Source organism: Hermetia illucens, chromosome 4, assembly GCF_905115235.1.
Source record: "Hermetia illucens chromosome 4, iHerIll2.2.curated.20191125, whole genome shotgun sequence".
Lineage (NCBI taxonomy): Eukaryota > Metazoa > Arthropoda > Insecta > Diptera > Stratiomyidae > Hermetia > Hermetia illucens.
Genome location: NC_051852.1, coordinates 13297545 through 13322979, shown reverse-complemented (window position 1 = coordinate 13322979; position 25435 = coordinate 13297545). Strand labels below are relative to the sequence as shown.

Here is a 25435-nt window from a genome sequence, read left to right as displayed (position 1 = left end):
GTAACAACCCTTTTCTTAGGTAGGAGAATGCGTTTACGCACATTTGGACTCCCGCAACAGCACGCTGTCGGACTACCAACTAAACTGACACATTACTTCGAGCTAGCTCTCCTGCTCTCCCGGCTTTGGGAAACTTTAAGTCAAGGAATTCCTTTCATCAATGGGAGGGGAGGGGAGGAAGGGAGTTATTAGTTCAGGGAACCCCTTACCGTCCGATCCCTCCGCCGGTCGAGTTCAATCTTCTTCGCAATAAGAAGAGCCCGAACATAATGCATAACACGATTCCAGATGCCAGCGCTCTTCAGCATCTCTCTGACCACAGTAGATCTACTATAGGCAGTACCCTTACAAAAATGACCCCACTTGCGAATGTGCTTGCAGAAGCTTATCTGTACACATCAGAGACGCTAAACAAGGAAAAGGCATAATCTTCGTCAAAGCGTATTGGTAAGAGAGAGATCGGTGAGCTACTACTATTCTGGTACTACGGCGTGCTTACCCATATAGCAAAAAGTTGTTTCACGTATTCACTTATACATAAGCAAAAACTTGCCAATCTCACCAATACATTGGCAAGTCCGAGCGGTATGTCAAATACAGCTGATCGGATTTTCGTTACATCTCGCTCATGCTCAAGGGCAAAACAATTTGAAATCGTGTGTACTCGCACTGATTTCCCCCCTTGAGGGGCAAGGGGGAGTGTGGTAGCTGTCTAGTATCTAACTGTGTCTCTGACAATATTGTCTGGAGAGAACTCTTCTGTGTCTGCATAAAGCTGCTGACGAAAGCCGTCCCACCTCTCGCAAGAGAAAAACGTGTGTTCAGCGTTGTCCGCCACTCCATTGCAGAACACACAATCAGGAGATCGCGCCTTCCCGATCCTGTGCAGGTAAGACTGAAAATCTCCATGCTCACTTAGAAGTTGGATAAGGAAGTAATCTGTTCAACCACGGGTCTAATTTGTCGATGAGCCGCGCAGTTCATCTGCCCCTTGGTTAATTTTGCCAAGAAAGTTGCAACCCGGTAAGGGTGCGTTGAAGTTCTTCACGGGCAACCACCTCTCTTAAGTTCTCGCCCTTACGGCAGGGAGGGCAACGGGGATCACCCCCGCGATCACCATCACAGCCGGTTCGGAGACAGTGCGATAAGCAGACGCCACTCGCAAAGCTCCCCGCCTCTGCATTTGAGCAAGGCGTTTACGATGCAGCTCCTTGTCAAGGGCGTCAGCCCATACCTCCGCACCATAGAGCAAAACCGACTGCGCTGCTCCCATAAGGAGACGTTTCCTAATTGATATAGGGCCCCCGACATTCGCCATTAGCCGACTCAAGGCCGAGACTCCAATTGCAGCCCTGTCCGCTGCTGCTTTGATTTGCTCGAAGAAGTTCATCTTCGAGTCGAGCACTAAATCAAGGTATTTAACCGCTGGTTTTGACTCTAGTCAACTCGCGTATCGATATGGGGCGCAGGGTCGGGATTCTCCTTCTGGTCAAGATGACTACTTCGGTTTTTTCCAGCACAAGGCTGAAACCGTGAGCAGTCATCCATCCGCTTACCCATTGCATCAATATGCCAAGTCTGCTTTGCGCCTGTTCAACAGTGTGTCCGGCAACAGGTGCCGCACGACTGTTCGGGCATATCGAGTCTCAGCAGACTATCGTAGGAAGCGTTCTACAGGTCCGGGCCTAGGATGGATCCCTGTGCTACTCACGACGAGATTTCCATCTTCCTTTGGCCCTCTAGCGTCTTTCAGATAATCCCTCAATATCCGCAAGAGATAGCTTGTCACGTGAAATGACTTTTTTAGTGTGCCTAGCATATCTGTCCATCTTACGGAATTGAAGGCATTTGTGACATCAAGCGTTATGAGGAGCACTATCCGTGGAGATCGGCGGTTGTGTGCCTCGGCTTAATGAACCGCATTTACGACCTCCATAACAGCATCTACTGTAGATCTCCCTGTTCCGAACCCGAACTGCCTTGGGAATAAGTCCCCGGCAGCGAAGATCGCTTCAGTGAGTCTACTCCTGATGAGTTTCTCGAGCACTTTTCCGGCCATGTCAAGCATACACAATGGTCGATATGCAGAAGGGAGTTCCGGGTCTCCTTTACCCATACTGATCAACGCGAGTCTGGCCACTTTCCAGCGACAAGGAAAAATGTCCTCCTTCAAGCAAGCGTTGAACGCTTTAAGCAGCAATTCTGGCCGTTGGCGGAACACCAGTTTGTAAACTTCCCCCGGGATGCCATCAGAGCTTGGCGCCTTCTTGTTTTTCATTGTGAGAACCGCTTCTTCGAGCTCTCTCATTGTAAAAAGGGGGCAATCCTCGACGCTTTCCGCGCTATTTACATCAACCCGTATAGGGTGTCTGGGGAACAATGTCCGCACAATGCGGTCCATCTGGTCGGTATTTAGTATGCAAGGCCTCCGCAGAGCCCCGATTTTCCGGGTGACAAGCTTAAAGCCAAGTCCCCACGGGTCCTCATTCACCTCGTTAATAAGGTTCTGCCAGCCGCAAGCTTTGGTTTTATTCCTCTCCTTTTTGCTAATCTATACTGTGCCTTTATGGCACATGCCTCCTCGTTGGCGTGCAAACGTTGTGCCAAACGGCGGAGCTTATGACACTCCCTCAGTAGGTTGGCAATTTCTGTCGTCCACCAGTACATAGAAGGTTTGTCGCGCCTGTGGTCCCTCCGGGGCATGGACGCCTCACACGCTGTCGTTATCAAGTTCATCACTAACTTTACGACGGTGTCAGCTGCGACACTGCCACCCCCCGGAGCGCCCTCCAGCGCGATCCTGCCTGCTCCAAGAGCTTCGTCGAACTTCTCGATGTTCACTCTGACGATATTCCAAAGGCAGGGAAAGCGTCGCGTTGGTACACCGATGATGCCAGAGATTGCGACGTAAAAGTGATGTCAGAAATGCTTCCTTCACAGCCTGGGCTTCGAAACATTTGCGTGGATCCGGTGTTTAAAACTACGAGCCCAGTTCTCGCCGTCATTTCCAGAATCCGTTTCCTTCTGGAGTCTAACGGAGGCATGCCCCATTCAAGAGCCCTGGCATTAAAATCACCGTCTACCAGGATTCGTCCCTCCGTGCTCAAAATGACGTTCTCCAGAGCATCAAGCCAGCGCCGAAAGTCCGGCATGGTCTCATTCGGCATCAGGTAAACGCTAAAAAAAGTTATCCATAAACACCGGATCCAGATAAACCCGCTCCCCCGGGCTTCGGCAAGAACACGAAATCGACCGTCGTCTCGAACCAGATGGCAGCGGTGCCCGTTAAGTCGAGATGCCATGAGGACGAGTCCTTGTTTCGGTATTGCTCGCTAATCATCCGCATGCTGTCTTCCTGTTCGGTCCCATGCAAGCTGCTGACGTGTGTCCATAGTCCAGCCACCTGTAGCACATGGTGGGGACTATCCGCATTGGCACCCTGCATACTACCCATCCGATTTTGATTCTCCCGCTGCTAAGGAGTTTCCTCGCATATTGTTCGGGGACTTCCATCACGGGGAGCTTTTGGCCTTGAGCATTTACAGAGGTGATACCTACCCGGGCATTGGTTACCTTTGGACATTCACGCTCTATCGGCTCCTCTACTTCGACCTTTTCTGTGAGGCAATGAAGATCCCGGATTTCTAGAGATCACATGGGCTTTAGACTGGAAACAAGAGCCTTCTCCCCCAATAATCCCTTGACCGCTTCGCAGAACGTACTCTTGTTAGTAGTCTTTGGGTCCAGTTCGACGAGAACTCCGCTACTCCTCGTTTTCCGTATGGAAGACACCTCTGCTTCGTTGTCTTCGGGTTTCATCCTGTAGCGGATTTCACTAAGGACTTCCGCGAATGTCTTGGCGTCCGTCGTCTTAATAAGTTGAGCCGACGGTCTAGTCCTTCTTCGTTTCCTCGTCTTTTCTGCTCCTGGCTTTTGGTTGGCAGCCTCCTTGTCTTTGGACGGACGTGTCTCTGGCGGGGGAGTCAATAACAACCCTAACAGGAAATTTGAGGTCCTTATTATTATTATTATTATTAAAAAGAAACATTGGGATGAGTTATGGGAAGAAATGTCTAACAAACCAGACATTAAAGCCTTTTGGAATAAAATAAAGAATTTCAAAAATTTTAAGAATCATAACAAACAGCTAACAACATGGGATAGGGAAACGAAACAGAATTTCTTATCAGAAATCACAGCACAATACAAGGAATGTCCCACACTGCTGAATACCGTGATGCAGGTGAAACTTCTGCTTCAGGTGTCCATCGCTAAGAGAAGGGAAAATAGTGAAGGTCGTTACACTTCCAGGCATTGTAGCGTGAAAATTCTGGGATTTCTTTAATCTGGGCCGCCTCCCCTTTCGAACGAGGTATCCCCCATGATTTTGTATTTTTGACCATTTTTTCGACCCGGGGATCGTGGAAATCTTCAATTTTCTGGTATTTTGGCCAGGTCCTCTGGAGATGGATTTTCGGCGATATCTCGTCTTGCAGGCATTGTAGTGTGCAAATTCTTGGATTTCGTTAATCGGGGCCGCTCCTTACGAACGAGGTATTCCCCACGAGAATCTGATGATTTTCCATTTTTAGCCCTCCTGAGACAGATTTTCGGCGATATCTCATCTTCCAGGCATTGTAGCCTGAACATTTTTTGGATTTCGTTAATCTGGGCCGCCTCCCCTTTCAAACGAGGTAGCCCACACGAGAATCCGACGATTTTGAATTTTTGACCATATTTTCTACCTGGGGGTCGTGGAAATTTTCAAGCTTCTGGGATTTTGGCTGGTCTCTCCGGATTCGGATTTTCGGTGATATCTCGTCTTGCAGGCATTGTAGCGCCACCACACTAGGGATCCATAGGCAAACATTGGCCTAATGATAGCAACATATATCCACATCTATACGAGGCTAAAGTCCGCCTTCGCAGCCCATAAGCTGTGAGAGCTCGTTTCATCTTCACCTCTATATGTTTATTCCAAAGGAGGTTATTGTCTAAAATAACTCCAAGGTATTTCCCTTCTTCGGAAAGTTGAAGGGTTGTACCTTGGGGGCATTATATCGTCGCATTGGTTTTCATTTAGTAGGTGCGACCCTAGCGCCTTCTCACGGATGTAACGCTCAACCATTCTCTACAGATATGTCAGCAAAAATGACGTTAAGCTGATTTGTCTGAAGTTTTTCGGATTTGAAGAGCCAAGAGGTAGGCACGTAACCCAAAGCAAGACATCCTCGAAAGATATTTCTTAGAAGTTGCTCTAAGTGCTCTATACCTTCCTTTAGCATCGCTGGATAGATACCATCCATACCAAATGTTTTCAAGTGTTCAAAAGACAGTATGGAATCTCTTTTCATTGGTAACAACCGCTCTCACAGTGTTTCAACTCCCCTTGCAATACTTATGTGCTGAAAGGCTTGCAGGAACCGCCAATTCCAGCTTTCTCTCTCTTTCAATTCTCTCACCAGTTCTCCCAAATGGTGTAGTTCCAACAGGGTCTGTTTTGATTCAAGTCTGGAGCTCATGAAAATACCATTTGTGTTCTTAAGAGAGGAAGAAGGTTCGAAATCACTTTTTTAACCCAAATTACTAGGAATAATGCTTTGTTTTCTATCAGCTGCCCAGAAAACTTTCACTGGAACTGTTCTCCTTCCAATTTCAAAACCAAATCCCGTATCACAGCAATAACTCCCGCCGTTTACAAATATTTCCACGTCTGGCAACAACAAGAAATACGGACTACATTACAAATAGTACGGTGTGCACTAGCCAGTTTCACAACCGTACATACACAAAAAATTCTCTATTACCCTACATCGAGCCGTTAGGTAAAATCCATCTGATGGCATGCAATTTTGGATTTTAGAGTTACAGTAACATTTGATTGGAGAAGTTTTTGATAAAAATCTTAAAATAATAAAGCATAAATAAATAAATAAAGCAAATGATAGTTATTATGGCGTTGAGCCGTTTTTAGAGCTATCGAAAAGGATGATGTCCAGGAGTTTCTACTCCATCGTCCCTTGCCCAAGAGTTATCATCAATATAAACCTCCGAATCATCTCTGCTTCTTATCTGAAGAGTTCAAATGTAAATAGATGAATTAATAAAAGTTTTCTCTTTTTTTACAGATATCTTTCATGTTCAGATAGTGTTTGGTAAGTAGTTTTTTACTGTGCATATGCTTCATTTGAGAGCTGCGATGAGTGTTTTCTAGGAATCCCTGACTTGCATAAATATTATTATAAACTGATAAGGGAAAGCGACTTATTTTCTTGATAATTTTCATATTTATTTGTTTATATTAAAGCTTATTCGGCATACATTTATCTTGCAAGGTCTATTTACTAAGGACGGCTGTGAAGACTTACTTACAATGGTCAACCACATTATTATCTTTTTATTGTGTTAATATTTACATATCAAATTGAGAATAAGCAGTGTTGCCGGCTTGTTTGGGGAGAAGACATCATTTTCCATGGTTCTAATAGCTGCATTTGTTGCAGTCAGAAAAGGATAATTCTTCCTTTGTTGGTACCTAATTGGCGACCGCTCCAGTCTGCACTGATTAAGTAGAGGCAATGCCTTCAATCCGCAAGTCCGCTGATTCGAATATTTTACATATGTGAGGCATCTGCGCAGCTCGTTGCGAAACACCTTTTGATCGTTGAAGATTCAGTACCGCATCCTCAAATAGCTTCGAACAGTGTAAACGCCACCATGCAAAGTATTGCGATGAGCTTCCCGTATAATAAGGAAGGTGACATGATGATCTCCCGGCAAGAGAATCGGATATTTATGGTCGCCGGGTATATCCGCATTCCGCAGTCTGCCTCCAACCCTGAGCAAGCCTTGATGGTCAAGGAAAGGATATAAGTTTCCTAACTTCTTGGTGATCGGACGGTTCTTTTTCAATTCGTCAATTTCCTTGGGGAACTCCGTCCCTTGTTATAACCGCAGGATCTTCAACCGACTTTGCTCGTATTCGTTGGCGCAAATTGGACCCTTGATTCGAGTGATAAAACGGGACATGTAGACCATGACCCTCACGAGCCTTCAAAACGTTGGGTATGGCCCCAACAGATTTCGTTGGTCTGCAATGCCCGTAAAACAGGCCACTTCCTTCGATACTCGTCCATCTGAAAGCCATGACGGCCCCTGCACCATAATCGATGATTTAACAATTCGGTACGGGAGGTGCCTCTTGAAGCGCAGTCCGCAGTATTTTCTTTTAATCTGATGTGACCCCAAACCCAGGATTGCTTACTTAGCTTGCGAATCTTAGTAACCCGATTTGCGGCGTAGGAATCTAGTTACGAACGATCCTTCCTTATCCACGGCAATGCGATTGTAGAGTCGGACCAGCAGCACACAGCAGACTTATCTAGGAGTAACGTTGACCTCGCCAGATGCATCAGTTCGGCGAGCAGCAAAGCACCGTTCAGTTCTAGTTTCGGCAAGGTCACTTTTGTATTCAGCGGCTTCTCTCTGGTCTTAGCGCAGAGTAGGTATATAGTTGATTTACCACTGGAATCTATGACCTTACAGTATATTGCGGCAGCGTATGCTGCCTCGGAAGCATCACAAAATCCACGAAGCTCGCCATGATGACCTATAGAATAATGGATCCATCGGGGAATTCGGATAGTTTCCAAGTCCGGCAGTTCCTCCTCAAGGTGTTTCCATTGCGTCAAAATCTCATCCGAGGAAATTTCATCCCAACCGATTCCTGGCCGCCAAATTTTCCGCATCAAATTGTCACCGGTGCGAGCCATCGAAGGGGTTCGAAAATCCCTGCAATACTTGATAGAAGACTTCGCTTTGTCAGCTTCCTTGAAGGGTCATACTTCAATAGTTTTAAGCGAAAGTCCTCCTTCTTAGGGGTCCATATTAGACCAAGGGTGGCCATCGTTGAATCTTGTATGAATTCATGCAAGCCCATTACCTTGGATTCCTCGGGAATCTCGCTCAAAAGGCTGGGATCATTTGATGCCCACTTGCGCGTAGATTGAATCCACCGGACCTTAACATGTCCGACATTTGTTTGATGAGAATTCTCGCTCCTTGTCTCGTGCTTGCACCACCTAGAAAATTGTCGACATAAAAATCTGTCCTTAACATCTTTACCGCAAGAGGAAACTCCGCTTCCTCATCTTCGGCAAGCTGCAACAACGTTCTGACGGGCGGGAATGTAGCCGGGACTTCTTCAAAGGAAACAGTTGTGAGCACATACTCCTGGACGGGCATATCCGTCGATGGCCTGTATAGTACACGTTGAAAATCCTGATGACAAGATTGCATCGTAATCACTCGGAACATTTTTTTCAATATCCGACAAGATCACGAATTCCTGCTTTCTGCAACGAAGCATGATCTGCGCCAAATCGTCTTGAAGTGTCGGTCCGGTATACAGCTTATCGTTAAGGCTCACCCCGGTTGTTGTTTTTGCAGAGACGTTAAATACTGGTCGAACCTTTGTGGTGGAGCTCTCCATCTTGATAGCCGGGTAATGGGGCAGATAATACACATTTCTATCTTCTCCCGTAAAGGGTAATACTTGTCGCATGTGGCCCAGGTCAATAGACTCCTGCAATGCTTTGTGGTGAGAACATCGAAAAGCCGGATCCCGATCGAAGCGCCTTTCCAACTGCTTAAAGCAAGCGAACGCCTTGTTTCTGGAATTCCCCAGAGGTGCAATTGCAGGGTCGTCCTTAAATGGTAGCGTGACAGCATACCTTCGGTCTGCTTTGGTAGCTAACTTCACATTCATCTGATGACGGTGTGTCCTCTATCGTACCATCAGAGTCGAAGAAACGTTGGAGCGCCTTTTGGAAATCTGTAGTTGAGACGTTGGATATGATGGTGTTGACTCCCGCTTCGTGAAGCGGTACCTTGTCAGAAAGGATCCAGCCTAACCTCGTTTCCTGAGCTAACAACGGTCTGCCCTTCTTCAATCCTCGTCCAATAATCTCTTCAAAGAGCTCTGCTCCTAAGATTAGATCGATCCCTGGTTTAACGTTCAACTCGGGATCCGCAAATTGCAGGCTAGAGGTGCACTTCGGTTTATGGATAATCGATTTTTCGTTTGGAAGCAAGGTCATCAATAAGTCCATTACGTAGGCCTCCACGAGTAGTCTGAAATTGGATTGGAAGTTCGGTGAAATATTCACGGATACAACCTTCCAAATGGTTGCTGCGTATACGCTCCTAATACTGCTAATTGAAGCAAGCGTCTTGGTTTTCTCTATGCTCAATTTGTTAGGGACTTTCAGAGAGATGAAGGATGTCTGGGATCCAGGATCAACTAGAGCGCGCAAAACCGTGGACCTTCCATTAATGCCAAACGCCTTTACTAGAGCTGTAGCCAACTGAACTCCGGAAACTTCGTGATCTTTAACTATGTTTGCACTCTCGTCCTTCTTGAAATGCAGTAGTGATGATGATTTTTGTTGCACTCAAGGCAACGCGTTCTGCTGTTGCACTTCCTAGTGTCAGCATGTGATAAGCAATTTCGACACAACTTCTCCTGTCTTGCGAACCGACACCTTTCCTCAATTTATTAGTTTTTTGAAAGCATCGCAGGCAAATAACAAATGTTTCCCTTTACAGTAGGAACAGATTTTGTTGGAAGGCTTCAATAAAGCAACAAACGATTTGCGTTTAAGAAGGTGTGAGGTTGGGGGCTGCATTTTGATCGCTACCAGTAGTTGGTGCATTTTTAAAAGGAATGCGCACAGTTGGTCTACCGTCGGAAAGTTCTTTGTATCCTCCATGGATTCTTCGAATAAGCGTAGGTTCTCGTTATTGAATTTCCGCATGATGATGCGGGTCACCATAAGACTCCAATCCTGAGTCGTAAATCCCAGGTTACGTAATCCAGCGAGACAATTGCAGATTGTAGTGTACATTGATATCACGTCATTCGCAGACGATTACAGGACTGCGTTCTTCTCCTTTTTCTTCAGCCTTTGTCCCGTTCATAAGCGGGTTCGGCTCCTCGTCCTCGGTTTCGCCATTTAGTTCTATCGAATGCCTGATCTGGATGCAATCTCGAGGCTTTTAAATCCCCATCGAGCGTATCACGCTGAGACTCGAAGGTCTCTGTTCGCTTGAACGCAACCTCAACCCCCATGAAGCCCCCACTAGGGGGGCCAACCGCAAACAACCGAGCCGAACGCACATACAACAGGAATTCTCCTGAAGTATGTGAGTCCAGGGGCTATCCTGGTTCCCATGGTACCAGTATTCCCCTGGTAAGGTCCGTGACTATTGCCATTTCAGATGAGTCCCCGTTCAGACTCGGGTCTGATCACCCTAATTATGCCTTTGGAGCATTCGCCTACTGCATCACGGCCGGCAAGGCAATGCGATACAGCCACCCCGCCACCTCTAAGCACCACAAGTTGTCCTGACAGGTGATTGTGGAAGTGGAGGATTGTTGAAATCTGCTCGAAGTATTCTCGTCATCTATCCGTTGCGACTCGACGGTTAGTAAGCAAAGTACTGTTCTTGTCATTAACGCAACAGAAGTATTCGATATCTTGTGTACGTTCGTTACGGCTTTTAGCAAGTCGATACAGATCTCTCTCGCCACCCCGAGTGTCCAGTTTATCGTAAAGATTTTTGTAATGGGTCACTCGGGTGACAACGACTGCTTTCTTTGCTTCCCGATTGGCATTCTTATAAATTTGCCAATTGGCCGGTGTTTTATCGTCGAGAAATTTGTGGTAGAGGCGTTTCTTTTCACGGACCTTCATTTCAACATCATCATTCCAAAGCCAAGTATCTCGGTTGCTGTGCCGCTCACCCGGCTTGGTGACCCCGAGGGTTGTAGAAGCCGCTTTGTGGATCGTGTCTTTCATTTGGTTCCATGATTCTTCCACATTCGTCCACATGGTCGGCAATCGTATGAGTGAGATCGTTTCTTCTTTCTTCTCACCAAATCGCCACCATTTAATGCGCCGCGGGCCAGTGCATTCCTCATGCTGTTTTATCAGTGGCTTAATTCGGAGGACGGCAATCAATGGCCGATGTTGAGGTGTGATGGTCTCATAGGGAACGGCTTTGCAATCAGTGAAAGTGGTAAAATGTCGGCGTCTTATGAGAATATAGTCGATTTGCGTTTTACTGTTCTCACTATAAAATGTAGGAAAATGAGATAAGATAAGTACAAAGTCGTGGGTGTCCGCAAAATCGATTATATGCTCACCACCCTCATTGCGCGCTCCCAACCCCTTTCCCCCTTGGCATCTGTTACCGTCTGCCTTTTCACCCACATGACCATTAAGGTCGTCGACAATAATATTCGTCGTCAGCAGGCACGTGGCAAGTCTTTTCATCGAGAAGTTGCCAGAAGGCATCTTTCTCGACATCAGGTCGACCTGTCGGTGGTGCGTATGCGGTGAAGAAGAAATGAATAGTGCGATCAGTTGATATAATGGTGAGCTTCATCAGCCGATCATCAAATCGTTTAACTTCTTTAATGGCATCACGGAAACCCTCTGAAATGGCAATGCCAACACTATATTGAATGTGTGGGCTAGCAAAATAGAGAAATTTTTAACCATTTTTACCGCGTTCGGGTTTAATGTCGCAGCTTTTGGCACCAGACTATCGGGTTTCTTGCAGAGCGCAGATATCAATGCTCCTTTTCCGAAGGGCTCTTGCGAGTTCCTCGATCTTTCCAGTTAGGGTACCAACATTTAGCGTGCAGACACGTATTTGTTTTGTTCGTTTTGTTTGGACTAACTTGCTTACGTCCTGACGTCGTCCATGCATCAAGAACCCTTGCCCATTTCTAGACAGGACCGGGGCCCGTCCTGCCGTATCGACTGAGGTGGACACCCTAGCATTTTCTTGGACGACCTGTCGCGGACCTGTCACCAAGAGAGGTCAGGTAGGATTTAGCATCGTGGAATAACTCCAACTATACTCTATTTATCTCTTTCCCTGATCTCAGTATTTTATTTTTGTTTTACTGAGGATAGTACAGAGTACGTTGGCTCAAACTCTCCTCCTTTACCTGGGTCCCAATCCAAGGGGCAAATGGGAGTATAATTAGCATCTATCACTTCCTCTGTTTCGTGGATTTCACCCTCTGCTTGCGAATATAGTTTATTTTTAGGTTGCTCTCTGTGGTGGAAACATCACTTTCTAAAATAAAAAGTTTATTTTCGTTCTACATTTGGAAAATCAGATTTAGATTATAATTTCTCTGGAAACTTCTTATCTTCGGTCCCATTTATTGCTCATCAACTTCTAGATTCTCTCATCCATTCGCTAATATGTTTCCTAAACATTGAATTTCACTCAAATCAAAGCGACAACACGTTGATAAATCGCGGCTTACAAACTCTATTCAGAAAAAGAGCAATACCACAAAGAACACAAGATTGGCTGTACTTTGAGATCAGCAGTTGCTTGTTCGCTTCCCGCTTATTCATTTCCAAGTCATTGCTCTAGACGCGTGGTTGGTTACAGCTCACAAGGGCCACCAATTGTAAAGCTATTGTTAGTTCGGTTAGTTCAGTGGCGGTAGTGCGAGACAATAGAGACAATTTGATATCGTAAGCGCAATAAAAAGAAACGTGCGATTGTTAGAATAATGAGAGTGCCCTTCATCGCCCTGCTACTCTGTGTAGCAGTAAATTCAAGTTTTATTAATCCCTATCCTCGTTTTGCGAAGTACAACGATGGTGGCGATCCTGGAGATCCCGCATTCCTCACGCCATTAATTCAAGCTGGAAAAATCGATAAAGCTCTGGAGCTAGCCACTGTCGCGGATAAACCGTTCGATTGGCTTAAAAGCTATGCTGGATATCTCACAGTAAATGAGAAGTATAATTCAAATATGTTCTTCTGGTATTTCCCTTCGGAGTCAGATCCACATCATGACCCAATTGTTCTATGGCTTCAAGGAGGACCTGGGGCTTCATCCCTATTCGGACTTTTCACGGAAAACGGACCATTCTCTGTAACTGAATCTGGTTTGGAACCAAGAAAATATTCCTGGCATAAAAATCACAACCTTATCTACATTGATAACCCAGTGGGCACAGGGTTCAGCTTCACAGATGACGATGCCGGCTATGCGAAAAACGAAAAAGATGTGGGACGAGATTTGTATGAAGCAGTAAAACAATTATTCCAGTTATTCCCGGAGTTTCAGACACTGGACTTCTACATTACTGGAGAGTCATATGCCGGCAAATATGTTCCTGCCTTGGCTTATAAAATCCACAAAACTCAGGAGAAATATACGCGCCATGGCAAGAAAATTCCCATCCCAATCAAGCTAAAAGGGATTGCAATTGGTAATGGTTTATCCGATCCTATTCATCAGCTCAAGTATGGCGATTACCTCTACCAATTAGGACTCATAGATATCAATGCTCGCCAAGTATTCCACGAGTACGAGGCGAAAGGAATCGATTGCATAAAAAAACGCAACATGAACTGCGCTTTTGAGGTCTTCGATGAGCTGATCAACATGGACGAACTACCTTCTGGCTCCCTATTCCATAACTACACAGGATACGATACCTACTTCAACTACCTTAAAACCAAAGGCGATAACTCGAGTGATATTATGGGCAAATTCCTACAAACTTCGAAAATACGAAAAGCCATTCATGTAGGAAACATGACCTTCCATGACCTGGAGGGTGAAAATAAGGTAGAGGAACACCTTAAGCAAGATGTTATGGATTCCGTTGCTCCGTGGATTGCTGAACTTCTCGGTCACTATCGTGTTTGTATCTATAATGGACAGCTTGACATCATTGTCGCTTATCCTTTGACCCTTGGTTACTTACAACGGCTAAAGTTCCCAGGAGCAAATATCTATAAGCACGCACCACGATATATTTGGCGAATCGATGGAGAAATAGCAGGTTATGCAAAGGAAGCAGGCCAGCTTGTTGAGGTTCTTGTTCGTAAAGCGGGACACATGGCTCCAGCAGACCAACCAAAATGGGTATTTGATATGATAACGAGGTTAACTAATGGTAAAGGATTTTCTTAAATATCTTGGATAGGGTGCATTCCCTTCTTTAATTTAACTTTTATATTTTATATCCAAGTATCGAAAAAAATATAAATAAATTTTGCTTAAAGTTCTTGTTATAATTATTTACCATTTTAGGGTTGGATCGAGATTATTAGTCTCCATTGCAAACGATACACACATCCCAAAGCTACCTATCTCCGTTAAAAAGGTTTTCATGGACTGATTTGGGAATCCCCCTCAGTGAAAGTCACAAGGATCTATATCAGGTGGACACGGAACCTCCACAAATCATGTCTCTTTCAACGAACATAATACTCCTTATTAACTGTCTGCCCTGGCGGAAAAATCTCGGAGGTTTGTCTGAGATACACCCTTCAAATCGCAAATCAAAATCAACCATCATCAAAGAATTGACTCTCGCAAACTGTCCACGAGAATACTTTTGAAGTGGCCATAACTAGTGAGCTATATCGAAATCAAGCTGGTGGTATTTGGATTGAGGGTCGAATGGGTCAAACCGCATTATGGGCTTATGGAGAGCAAGCTTTCCAGGAAATAATGGCGCACCTGAAGGAGGGATTTATCGGTGGGAAAGTGAACGGAAGCCATATATACAGCTACCAGGCTGCACTTCCCGAGCTGCAGGAGATTTCAACGCATGGGCTCTTGAATGGGGCAGCCGAACAACGAATGTAAGAATCCGTGTTCTGCTCGATGCATTCACGAAACTATGTATACTTGCGAATGTGGCGACCTCAGACACTTTCAGAGGAGTAGGTTTGGGCTCTACAGTAGACCTGACATACCTGAACGTCTTTTTGGCAAAAAGAATTGCTTGACAAGTTAGTGACTCCTATATTCACAGTGACCACCAGGCAATCTGCTTGGCGAATCTAGCTTTAAAAAGAGATCTCGTAGAGTGCTAGTGGATTCCCCGGGTGGACGGCGAAAGCTGAATGGTATGCCCATAGAAAAAGTCACCGAGGTCACTGAATGGGTGATGGAAGCATGTGATGCCACTAGGCCCAGAAGGCGACTGCTTTCTAGTAGGCACGTCAACTACTGGTGGAATAACAAAATCGCAACTTTGGGAACCCCATCTTTCCGGGCAAGGAGACTTATCCGGTGGCTAAGGGGAAAATGGTAACAATGGTTGACATGAGGAACGCAGAGACCTGTGGGATCACTTAAAAGAATCGATTCGCAAAAGCAAAAGGAACTGCATCAAACAGTTGGGCAAATATATGGAAAAAATTCCTTGGAGTGGGGCTTACAGAGTGGTAGTCAAAAGACTAGAAAAATCGCGCTTTCTCAAAAAAATGTTTGTACTCTGTTTCCTCACCACCAAGCCAACGGAAGGCAAACGATGGCTCAGATCAACGGGTGTGAAGTATCTCAAGTTACCGAGGAGAAGTTGCGGGAAATATGTGGTTGGATCGGTGACAATAAAATCCCAGGTTTGGATTTGCATTCCTAACAAAGCTTTGGCGCTAAAAACTAGGCTCGATATTTTGTTAGCACCTTCAGGCGTGTGCGTGTGTGTGTGTGGCGAGGGGAAGCTATAGCTTCCGAGCACTCAGACCGTAATGGCCCATTGTACTCGACACCCCCATTTAATAGCATATCCCGGATTCGTTAACGTATCGCAGGATTTCCATTAGTGAATGTGATGCTACCCGTCGCAACTGGAGAACATCGACACCAAAGATCTGATCTCTGATGCGTCCATAGGCAAGGCATTCACATAGAAACTGGTCCGTGGATTCCGCTTCCTCATTACAGGAGGGACACGTATCATCTAGAATAATCCCTACTCTGTGATATATCCAGCTAGTGAATTATGGCTTGTCGGAATGAATAAAATTCTCCTGCAAGCCTGCGGTACGCATGTTCGGCTCTTACAGGAAGGATTTGGTGTATTTGGCAGCATTTAGGCTCTGACACCTGTCATTGTAGGAAGGTTCTTCCCAGTTTTTGAAGACAGTTTTTTTTGGGAGTAGGGTAGGTGAATGGGTTTACGCACAGAGTGATGGACTACCACAATAGTAGGCTGTTGGGATACCAACTAAACACCTCTCTATCATCAGAGAACTAGCCTGAAACCGTTTGACACATTACTTTTGGCTAGCCCTCCCGGCTTTGGGAGCCTTCAAACCCGGGAATCCCTTTCACCAACGGGAGGGGGTGGGAGGAAGGGAGTTGTTAGTTCAGGTGGATTTCAATCTTCTACGCAATAAGAAGAGCCCGAATATAATGCGCAACACGACTCCAGCTGCCAGCCCTCTTCAGCATCTCTCTGATAATGTTGTCCCCAATCTTGTGCAGATAAAACTAAAGACCTCCATGTCCGCTTAAAAGTTGGGTAAGAAAGTAATCAATCTCACTGTGCGTTCGGTTCAACCATGAGTCTAAATTATCGATGAGCCGCGCAGTCCATGTGCCCATTGGCTCATTTTGCTAAGAGAGTTGCCACTCGGTGCGTTGACGTTCTTCACGGGCAACTACCTCTCTTAAGTTTTCGTGGTTTACGGTGGCAGATAGCTCTACGCTCCTTGGCAAGGATCACCATCGCCGCCGGTTCTGAGACAGCGCGATATACAGACGCCAATGACAGAGATCCCCGTCTCTGCACTTGAGCAAGGCGTTTACGATGCCCCTTCTTGCTAAGGGCATCTGCCTACATTTTCACGCCATAGAAGAGAACCGACTGCAATGCGCCCATAGGGAAACTTCTCCTAGTAGATATAGGGACCCCAACATTTGACGCTAGCCGACTCAAGGCCGAAACTCCAGTTACAGCCCTGTCCGCTGCTGCTTTGATTTGCTTGAAGAAGCTCATCTTCGAGTCGAGCATTAAACCAAGGTATTAACTGCTGGTTTTGACTCTATTGACTCGCGCAAGGCTGAAACCATGAGCAGTCATCCATCCGCTTACCCGTCGCATCAATATATCAAGCCTTTGAGCCTATTCAACAAGCAACAAATCCGTCGAGACTGTGTGCCTTGGCTCGATGAACCGCATCCACGACCTCCATAACAGCATCCACTGTGTATCTACCTGTTCTGAAACCAAACTGCCTTGGAGATAAGTCTCCGGCACCGCGGATCGCTTCAGCGTGTCTACTCCTGATGAGTTTCTCGAGCACTTCCAACCAACCTTGTCTTTGTCTTGCGTCCTAGGATATTTTAGCTACTATCTTTGCAATGGCAGGGACCACGCAGAAACCCCTCCAACTGCACTTCTTTGGAAACTTGCGATCATCGTGGTCGTAAAAAGCATCCTTCTCCTCGATCAAGAGGGTGCGCCTTGTGGTAGTTGTTAGAAACAACCACAAACCGGATTCGCGTCTGTTACCACTCGGGTTTCCAGACTATAAAAGAGCATTGCCGCAATAGAGAGAGGAGTACACTCCAGAGTTCCACCATCTTACTTCGCTTAGGTCCAGAATGTCCAGCTTATATCGTTGGTGCTCCTGCTCAACTTGGAGAGAGCGGGCATTCTGAGGACCCTCGCTATCTTCGTCGAGGAGCATGCGCACTTTGCCAAAGGTCGTAGCCGTGAAGTCAGTCTCTATCCGAGCCATTGCTGACGTTACGGTAGCAATAAAATTTCAAAATTTGCAGGTTGCTAGTCCATAAATTGTTATCCCTTTTAGTCGTCTTCTACGATAAACAGGGAAGTGTATTCTTAAGCCCTAACTTACAGGGCAAAAACGATTTTGATGGTCGGTCAGAACTGCCAGGCTGCGCTCTTGGTACTTTTCTTCAAAATTTGATAAGTATGTCCGCGAGGCGCTCTGCTCTGCTTTGCGCGCTACATGGCTGGAGAATTGGATTTGGGAAGAAGAAAAATAGAAGGAAGAAGACGAGTTCGAAAGAGAGGTAAGGAACGTTTTTACATATGGCGAGGTAGCGATCGAAGTCGTAATTACGTTGCGGTGTGAGGGTTTTCGTGTGCCGGCAATCGTTGTCCGAAATTGTATGTGGCGCAGAGCGTCCCTTTAATTAAGATAGCGTGGAGGGGAAGTATCTTTTTGGCGCTGTTGCTATTTTTGGTCCGACATAACGAAGAGTGTGAATCATTCGACACGGGAGACCTCATACTGTAGTCTTGGCGCTCGTCACTAAGTAAAGTCTGCCGCAAGTTAACAATCTGCTAAGTATGATCCCTTGATTGTCACTGTTGTGAACATGGAGAGTGCCAACGGACAGTTTCTAGGCTTGACTCGACGGGCTTCGCAGCGTGCCAAGGAGGATCGTACATTTTTCTTTTTCATTTTACGTTTGACTCAACAGTCAGATTTTTTGATCCCACCGAAAAGCGAAGAAAAATTTGGAGATTCTGAAGTTTCCTCATATTTTGTGGGTTTCGGCTTAAGCTAGGGATTTCCGCTTAGGCAAACCTGTCCCGACCCGGCGGACACAAGTGGAAAGGCCTTGCACCGACGACGGAGCGAGGGCCGCGAGAAACTGGTGCTTTAATAACTGAGAAATTAGATTTTTGTCTGCTATTTGTAGTCTTGATAGATACGGGGCAGCTTCCTCCAAACTACAATTTTTACTTTTCAGTGTAAATATATATTTCGGGAGTAACTTATCCCCTTCATCAGTACACGAGAGGTTTTCCTCCATCTCCCGCGATACGCAATCACTCTAATGACCTTCGTTGATGAAGAGAATCGTTTTGACAGATTTCTCTTCTCTGCGGTCTGCGCATTGCAAAGAAATTTTGATTTTGACCACTTGTGCTGATGTTCACTTAGCCAGTCAGGTCCATTCCATCATAATCTATGGTTAACTAACAGTTACGGGAATATTCAACGGGGTGCAAAATCTGCTGGATTTTCTTAGCTACATATAAGTCGCCATTGTTTGATGTCAGACGTAGAGTGTATGTCACTCACTCTATTAGCCACAAAAACCTTCCACTTTGCCCCTGGACTTTGAAGCCATTGTAGGACGATCATTGAGTCCGTCCAGTAATAGACAGTTATATTAGTCCAACCGTGGGTTTCTAATGAGGTTGCCATCAAGTCACACAACAGCACCACGCTGCGCAGGCCTTTTCTACTGGTTCATCCCAATTCATTTGTTGTAGCCGCAATTGCTGGATCCATATTTTGCCTACGACGATACGAGGTTGCAACCATCCTATCGGGTCGAAAAACTTTGCAATCTCAGAAAGAAACTGACGTTTCGCTAATGCGCTAATTGTTGGTAATTTCTTCCGACTTGACTTTGAACAAGAAAGAATCCCTTGCTGGATGCTACCATAACCCTAATGTTTTGACGTAGTCATTCTCATCGATGTTTAGTGATACATTTGTTTCCCGCTCAGAAGCAGGAATAGATTCCTGCAAATCATTGTGATTTGCTACCCATTTTCGCAAATTAAAACCTCCTTTTAGTAGCACTTTTATGAGGTCCTGCGGAAGTGCCTGCGTGTCCTTGAGGGTATCTCTCCCGGTGAGGACATCATCCACGTAGAAATCCTTTTTCAACACTCTGCAAGCTTCAAGATGCTGCAGTTTTTCGTCGTCTGCCAGTTGATGGAGAGTCCGGATTGCCAAGTAAAGAGGGGCTCAGATGGATGCCTTCTCCACAAAATTGGCTGGAAATTTTAATCCTGGGTGTGTACCATTATTTAGCGGTACATCTTCACTATATCAGCTGCCGATATGTCCTCCACTTCATCAATATCCGCACGATACAGTTCTGGATTCTTGGACCAATGAGTGGTGCTCAGAGGTGGCGGGGACGGCAACCCTGCCGGCTGACCCAAAACCAAGGGGCCGAGGAGAACCTCAATAGTGGTGGCACCGGGAGACGCTGTATCGTATTGGCTTGCCGGCCGTGATGCAGTAGGCGAATGCTCCAAAGGCCTAATTAGGACGATCAGACCTGAGTCTCCACGGGGACTCATTGAAGTGGCAATAGCCACGAAACCTTACCAGGGGTATACTGGTACCATGGGAACCGGGATAGCCCGTGAACTCACATACTTAAGGATAATTCCTGTTGTATATGTGCTCAGCTCGCTTGTTTGCGGTTGGCCCCCTAGTGGGAGCTTCATGGGGGTTATGGTTGTGTTCAAACGAACAGAGACCTTTGGGCCTTAGCGTGGTGTTGCGTTTCAACACGGGTGCCGTACTCCTTAGTTCGGTAGAGATTTTAGTAAGTCTTGCATCCATCAGTATGAATGTTGGGCCATGCACTCGGTATAGAGTGGTATCGTTGTTGTTTATCACATTGGGGCTGTGATTGTGGTCACAAAATCAATCCGTGCCTTAAGGAGACCGTGGGATTAAGTCTCCATGTCAGGTACTCACGTAAAGCCCCCGAGAACTCACTGGACCAATGAGTAACGTGTCGTTGAATGATTCGCCAGATTGTGTCAACTCAGATGCATTGAACACGACTCGCAATTTCATAGTTGTATTATACTAGATAGAATTACACAAGGTTGTCTCGGGCTCAGCATCCTGCTTGAACGAAAGCCGGACAACGTACCTCCCAGTGCTGTCTCGTTTGGTGGTTTGCCGCTACCATTCAATGGCTGCTTTCTCATCAGACGCCACATTTTGCTGAGTCGGTACTTCATTGATTCCCAAAGTTTTCCAACCAATTGGTCAGTAGTGTCTTCTGTGGCTATCAAGGAATATATGCTCGGTTGAGTGATTTGCGAAGAAGTTTGGTCAAGCAAAAACCATCCGAATCTAGTGTTCATTGCACAGGGAGATCGTCTCCTGAATCCTGGTAGCATGATGTTACTATTGGTATTAGCTCCTAGTAAAATGAGGTTCTGCACGTGGGGTCAGCTAAATTTTTGACGAATAGCGTCACTGGAGGTTCAACTAGTGCCCCGACGGCTTGACATAAGTAAGTAATTTTTGGGAATACTAGAGCTGGTGTATTGATTTCGGACTGCCTTTAGTTTGTAAACTAGGATTTGCTTAATCCTAATAACTGAACAGTTGACTCTGTTATGAAGCTTCGTTGCGACCCGGAATCTATCAGAGCTCTTAACGTTGCCAAATCACCTGAAAGGTTTTGCACCCTGACTCGAGCTGTCGTTAGTAGTACCTGAGGCTGGCTCTCAACCTCCGCCAACAATGATTGGTTTCTTGGGACGAATGACTTCAATGTGCAGCAAGGAATGGTGTTTCTTTGAACATACACTACACCTCCTGCTCGATGGGCACTGATTGATACCATGTCCTTTCCTCAAGCGGTTGTAGCATAGGTTTTGACTATTCGCTACGTTTCTCCTTTGCTGCGAATCCATTCCCTTGAATTTGTCGCAGTGTCACTATTAACGTTTCAATTTTAGTTGGTTTCCGAGGAATGTGTAATGCCGACTCGTTAGGAACTCCATAAAAGCCCTTAAGTTGGGTAAGTCTGTGTTTGCTCCCAAAGATGTTTCCCACAATCGTCGAGATTGTTGGTCTAATTTCTAGCTTGTTGAGTAGATGATCAACAAGTCCCAATGATCCGTGTTGACACCGATGCATGGCAATGAACTTTGTAGTAACATCGCTCCAATTGTACCCGATTCTTTGCTGATAGACCACTGCTGTCTATATTGATGGATTCGTGCTCCACCATGCCCGTTTTGAATCGGATAAGTAGGTCCAAGTATGTTTCCTCAGCAGTCTCATATTCCTCCAAGTACCCCTTCCTCTCTTCTCGCCTCATGATGTTCCTGGCAAACCTGCTATAGTTCTTCCAAACGCTGCAACCTCGCTTGAAAATAGCCACGGTAATGGCGATCCTTGCTATCTTTCAAAAAGTTTCTAGACAGTCTGCTCAGACTGCTAAAATTGTCCTGCTGTGTGAGGATTTCTGCCTTCGTCGTCTATATAGACTACTGATATTCACGGATGCTACTTGTAGTTACTTTTGCTTTTCTCAACGCCGGAACTTTGTTCCTCGTTTGCACCAAATTGGAATTATTCTCAATTAAATCTGTGGAAAACTTGAGTTCAAGAATATCCGGCTACAATATAAAAATTATGCAGCCTGTTGAATTCGAGTATCGTAAACAGGAAATGGAATTCCTCTCTAACTTGGCTCCATTGTTTCCCACTGCATGGATGCTGTGCTGAGCTGCATTACCCAAAACAGTGAAGAGAGTTTTTCAAGAGCAAAAAAATCAAAAAAGGGGCTACGGATGTCAAGCAACTGTCAGTTGTTGGTTGCCAAACTAAAATTTGAGTGACATTAGCTTGGAGTCTTTCATTTTCTTGCACTATTTCCTTAGTAACTTCTGTATAAAATGAGTGAATATGATATCGAATATTACTATTTATCGGATTCTGAGATTAAAGGCGAATTTAATTTTGAAGATGAGGAAAATAGAAGATTTGTTGCCACTGAGGTAGATTCAAGGGGTTACGAGGCGAAATGTGGCGAGATTTTTGTTTCAAACAGTGGAAAGTACACTTTCGTCTGTGAGTTTTGTAATGGGCGTTACGAAGATATGGGGTCATTTGGCAACCATCTGAGCGAGGTGCACTTAGACTATGATCCTGAAGGAACATCGTCTGTAGTATCCGAAACAGAGTTGAAAGTAGTGAATGAACATCCAGATGAAAGTGGAGACACAAATTCTTATGAAGTAGTGAAGGAAGTATGGCAATCTAATGATGATGACTTAATGGGGACACCTCCTCCTGCCGATTGTGAGTTCATAGAATCACCTACTCCTGCCGATATTGAATTCATAGAATCACCTACACCTGCCGATTTTGAGTTCATAGGATCACCTGCTACTGCGGATTCGACGTTAGTAGAGACAACTTCTCCTGGCGATTCGGATCTATATTGCAAGCCGTGTGATCGCCAGTTTAAAACACAGTTAGCATTTTCACGTCATAAAAACATACACAAATGTAAACTCATTGCCCAACATTTAGCTAAAAAGGCATTGACATTGTCAGATTCTCAGACAAATTCTAACAAAATATTGAGGAAGAAATCAGAATCGTATGGTCATTACCTAACAGAGACATCTAGTCCTGCGATTTCGACAGAGGCACTTACTCCTGCGGTTTCGACGGTAATAGAGACACCTACTCCTACCGATTCGGATCTATATTGCAAGTTATGCGATCGCCAGTTCAAAACAAAGTTAGCTTTTTCTCGTCATATAAATATACATAAATGTAAACTCATTGCCCAACATTTAGCTAAAAAGGCATTATTATGGTCAGATTCTCCCAAACCGCATTTAACTGCAAAAATCTCGATAGATTCTCCCAAAATGCAAACCGATTTCGGTGAATACTTTTGCAGTTTCTGCAATTGTTTTTTCGAAACAAAGCTATCGTTCAAAGATCACACACTAACTCGACATGGTGACAAAATTCCAGAAGCACTGCGTGATGACCCCTCCCACCGTACCTGTAAATTCTGTCACATGAAGTTCGACAATGTTCGGGAACGAGTAAGACACGAGTTAACCCACGACGAGGAGAAGCCCTTCAGATGTGCATTGTGCCCGAAAACTTTTCGATTAAACGTCCAACGCCAAATGCATAATCATAGTCACACAGGTGCCCATCCATATCCTTGCCCGCACTGCCCAAAAGCATTTACAACTCAGATCAACCGCTTACAACATATCCGCGGACATTTTGGCATCAAACGATTCTCATGTGAATATTGTGGTAAGAAATTCATCACAAACGTTCAGCGAAACATTCATGTTCGTGTCCATACACGCGAAAAACCATATCAATGCGAAGAGTGCGGGGAAAGATTTCGAGTCAGTGGACAGTTGCTCATGCATAGGAGGAGGCATTCAAACGTTCGTGATTTCAAGTGTGATATATGCGGGAAGTCGTTCTTTGCAAAGGCGGAACTTCAGTCACATCAAGTTTCACATTTCCCGGATCGTCCGTTTGAGTGTGCCGAGTGCGGGAAGAAGTTCCAGCGGAAGAAAAATTTGACTGCCCACCAAAAGCTACATATGCCCGAAAGGAAATACGAGTGTAAGATTTGTGAGAAAAAATTTGCACAGGCGGCAGGACTGTATTCCCATAAGAAGAGACACGCCGTGTTATAGCTGAATAAATAACGATATAAAGTATTTGTCCCCAAAGTGTTTAGGAATAAAAGCTGAGACCAAATCAAGATTATTTTTAATTATAATTCCCATCACCCCCTCCCGCCCAAACAGAAATAAATCATTTTTATTTGTGCAGATATCGGAATGGGAGGTATTTGGAAGCCTAGATTTCATCACTGTGATTTTCCGGCTGGATAGGTTCTGAGAACGAGACTTGTTTGATTTTTTGAGATACACATTTTGAGTCTTATCTCCTCCGCGTTTCACCCAATATCAGAATTTGAGCCCTTTTATTTGGTACCCCACATGACCATATTCGCCGAAAAAAAAATGAATTCCCCCTTTCGCATGTATGGGAAGCTCGCCTTCAAACTAAACACAAAATGGCGCCACCCGCTACATGTAAACGGGCACACAGACCACATGTTCTCACCAAATTTCGTGACAATCGGTTCAGCCATTTCCAAGTAAATCTGGTGTGACAAACTGACAGATAGACATTGAATCAATTTTAATAAGGTTTTGTTTCACACAACAATTATGCGAACAGGCCAGCGCCTAGTACATCGTCAAACACTATATGCATGAACAATTTTGTCGAAAGTATCTACACCACCTTTGGTAGAATTGGAAAAGTCAATTATCTCTGGCTTCTTGGTGACCTCATTTACATCTTTCTGGTCATGGATTGTGGAGATCAAAATAACTGATTTGTTCTTCTTTGGGGTGAAAAAGACAATGGTAGTCTTCCCAAAAAAAGCGAACTGAGATGACAGGACTGGTTTCTTTTTGTTCGGAAGAAAAGAAGGTGGAATTTCTCGATTGTTTTTGTGAATTGTTCGAACAAGTGTCAGACCAAATTTTTTTTAGCATTTCTTCTGCTAAGGGAACCGAACCAGTTGTCACAGGTTATGTCCCTGTTGCTTCCACGCAGTTTCTGCTAGGGTTTTTATATAGTATGAAGGAAGACTATATGTTGTGCTGCGATTCTCCTTACCAATGTGCAGAATGGCATGGAATGGTAGAATGTTCTAGCGTCGCACACTGTTACATTTTTTGGGCCGTATTTGTCAGAAAGGACATTTCCCTCGAAACCGTCAATCGTCAAATACATGTGAAGGGTGTAGCTTTTACGACAGTTATCAATGGAAACAGACCACAAGGCACGAATGGGTCAGACCTGTCACATGTATTTCTGTCATCAAATCTCAAACAAACAACCAAAAAAAGAGTCTATATTCAGAGGATACTGACCACATTTCTTCAATGCTCAGATGGCCACTTTTCCTCATTCCGGCTAAGTACAACATTCCAGTAAGAGCTTTTATTTCAATTTCATCTGTTTCATGAACGAATCGTTG

The 25435-nt window shown here is 45.1% G+C and overlaps 3 protein-coding genes across 3 annotated transcripts in view; all 3 read left to right on the top strand.

Annotated features, from left to right (window-relative positions):
* LOC119654601 overlaps window positions 1–25435 on the top strand; it is a 338686-nt gene that overhangs the window by 134047 nt on the left and 179204 nt on the right. The window contains exon 3 of the mRNA XM_038060072.1: window positions 6129–6155. The gene's annotated coding sequence lies outside the window, so the exon portion shown is untranslated. The remainder of the gene's footprint in view (window positions 1–6128; window positions 6156–25435) is intronic.
* LOC119654600 (venom serine carboxypeptidase) lies at window positions 12397–14111 on the top strand. Its single transcript, XM_038060069.1, has one exon. The coding sequence runs from the start codon at window positions 12602–12604 to the stop codon at window positions 14018–14020; it is 1419 nt and encodes a 472-aa protein (XP_037915997.1). The 5' UTR covers window positions 12397–12601; the 3' UTR covers window positions 14021–14111.
* Window positions 22209–24123, top strand: LOC119654597 (zinc finger protein 2 homolog). The gene has a single exon (XM_038060066.1). It carries the CDS (start codon window positions 22281–22283, stop codon window positions 24069–24071), a length of 1791 nt encoding a protein of 596 aa, XP_037915994.1. The 5' UTR covers window positions 22209–22280; the 3' UTR covers window positions 24072–24123.

Coding starts and splice junctions, on each gene's coding strand:
- LOC119654600 (XM_038060069.1), top strand. CDS start 12,602: ATGAGAGTGCCCTTCATCGCCCTGCTACTCTGTGTAGCAGTAAATTCA.
- LOC119654597 (XM_038060066.1), top strand. CDS start 22,281: ATGAGTGAATATGATATCGAATATTACTATTTATCGGATTCTGAGATT.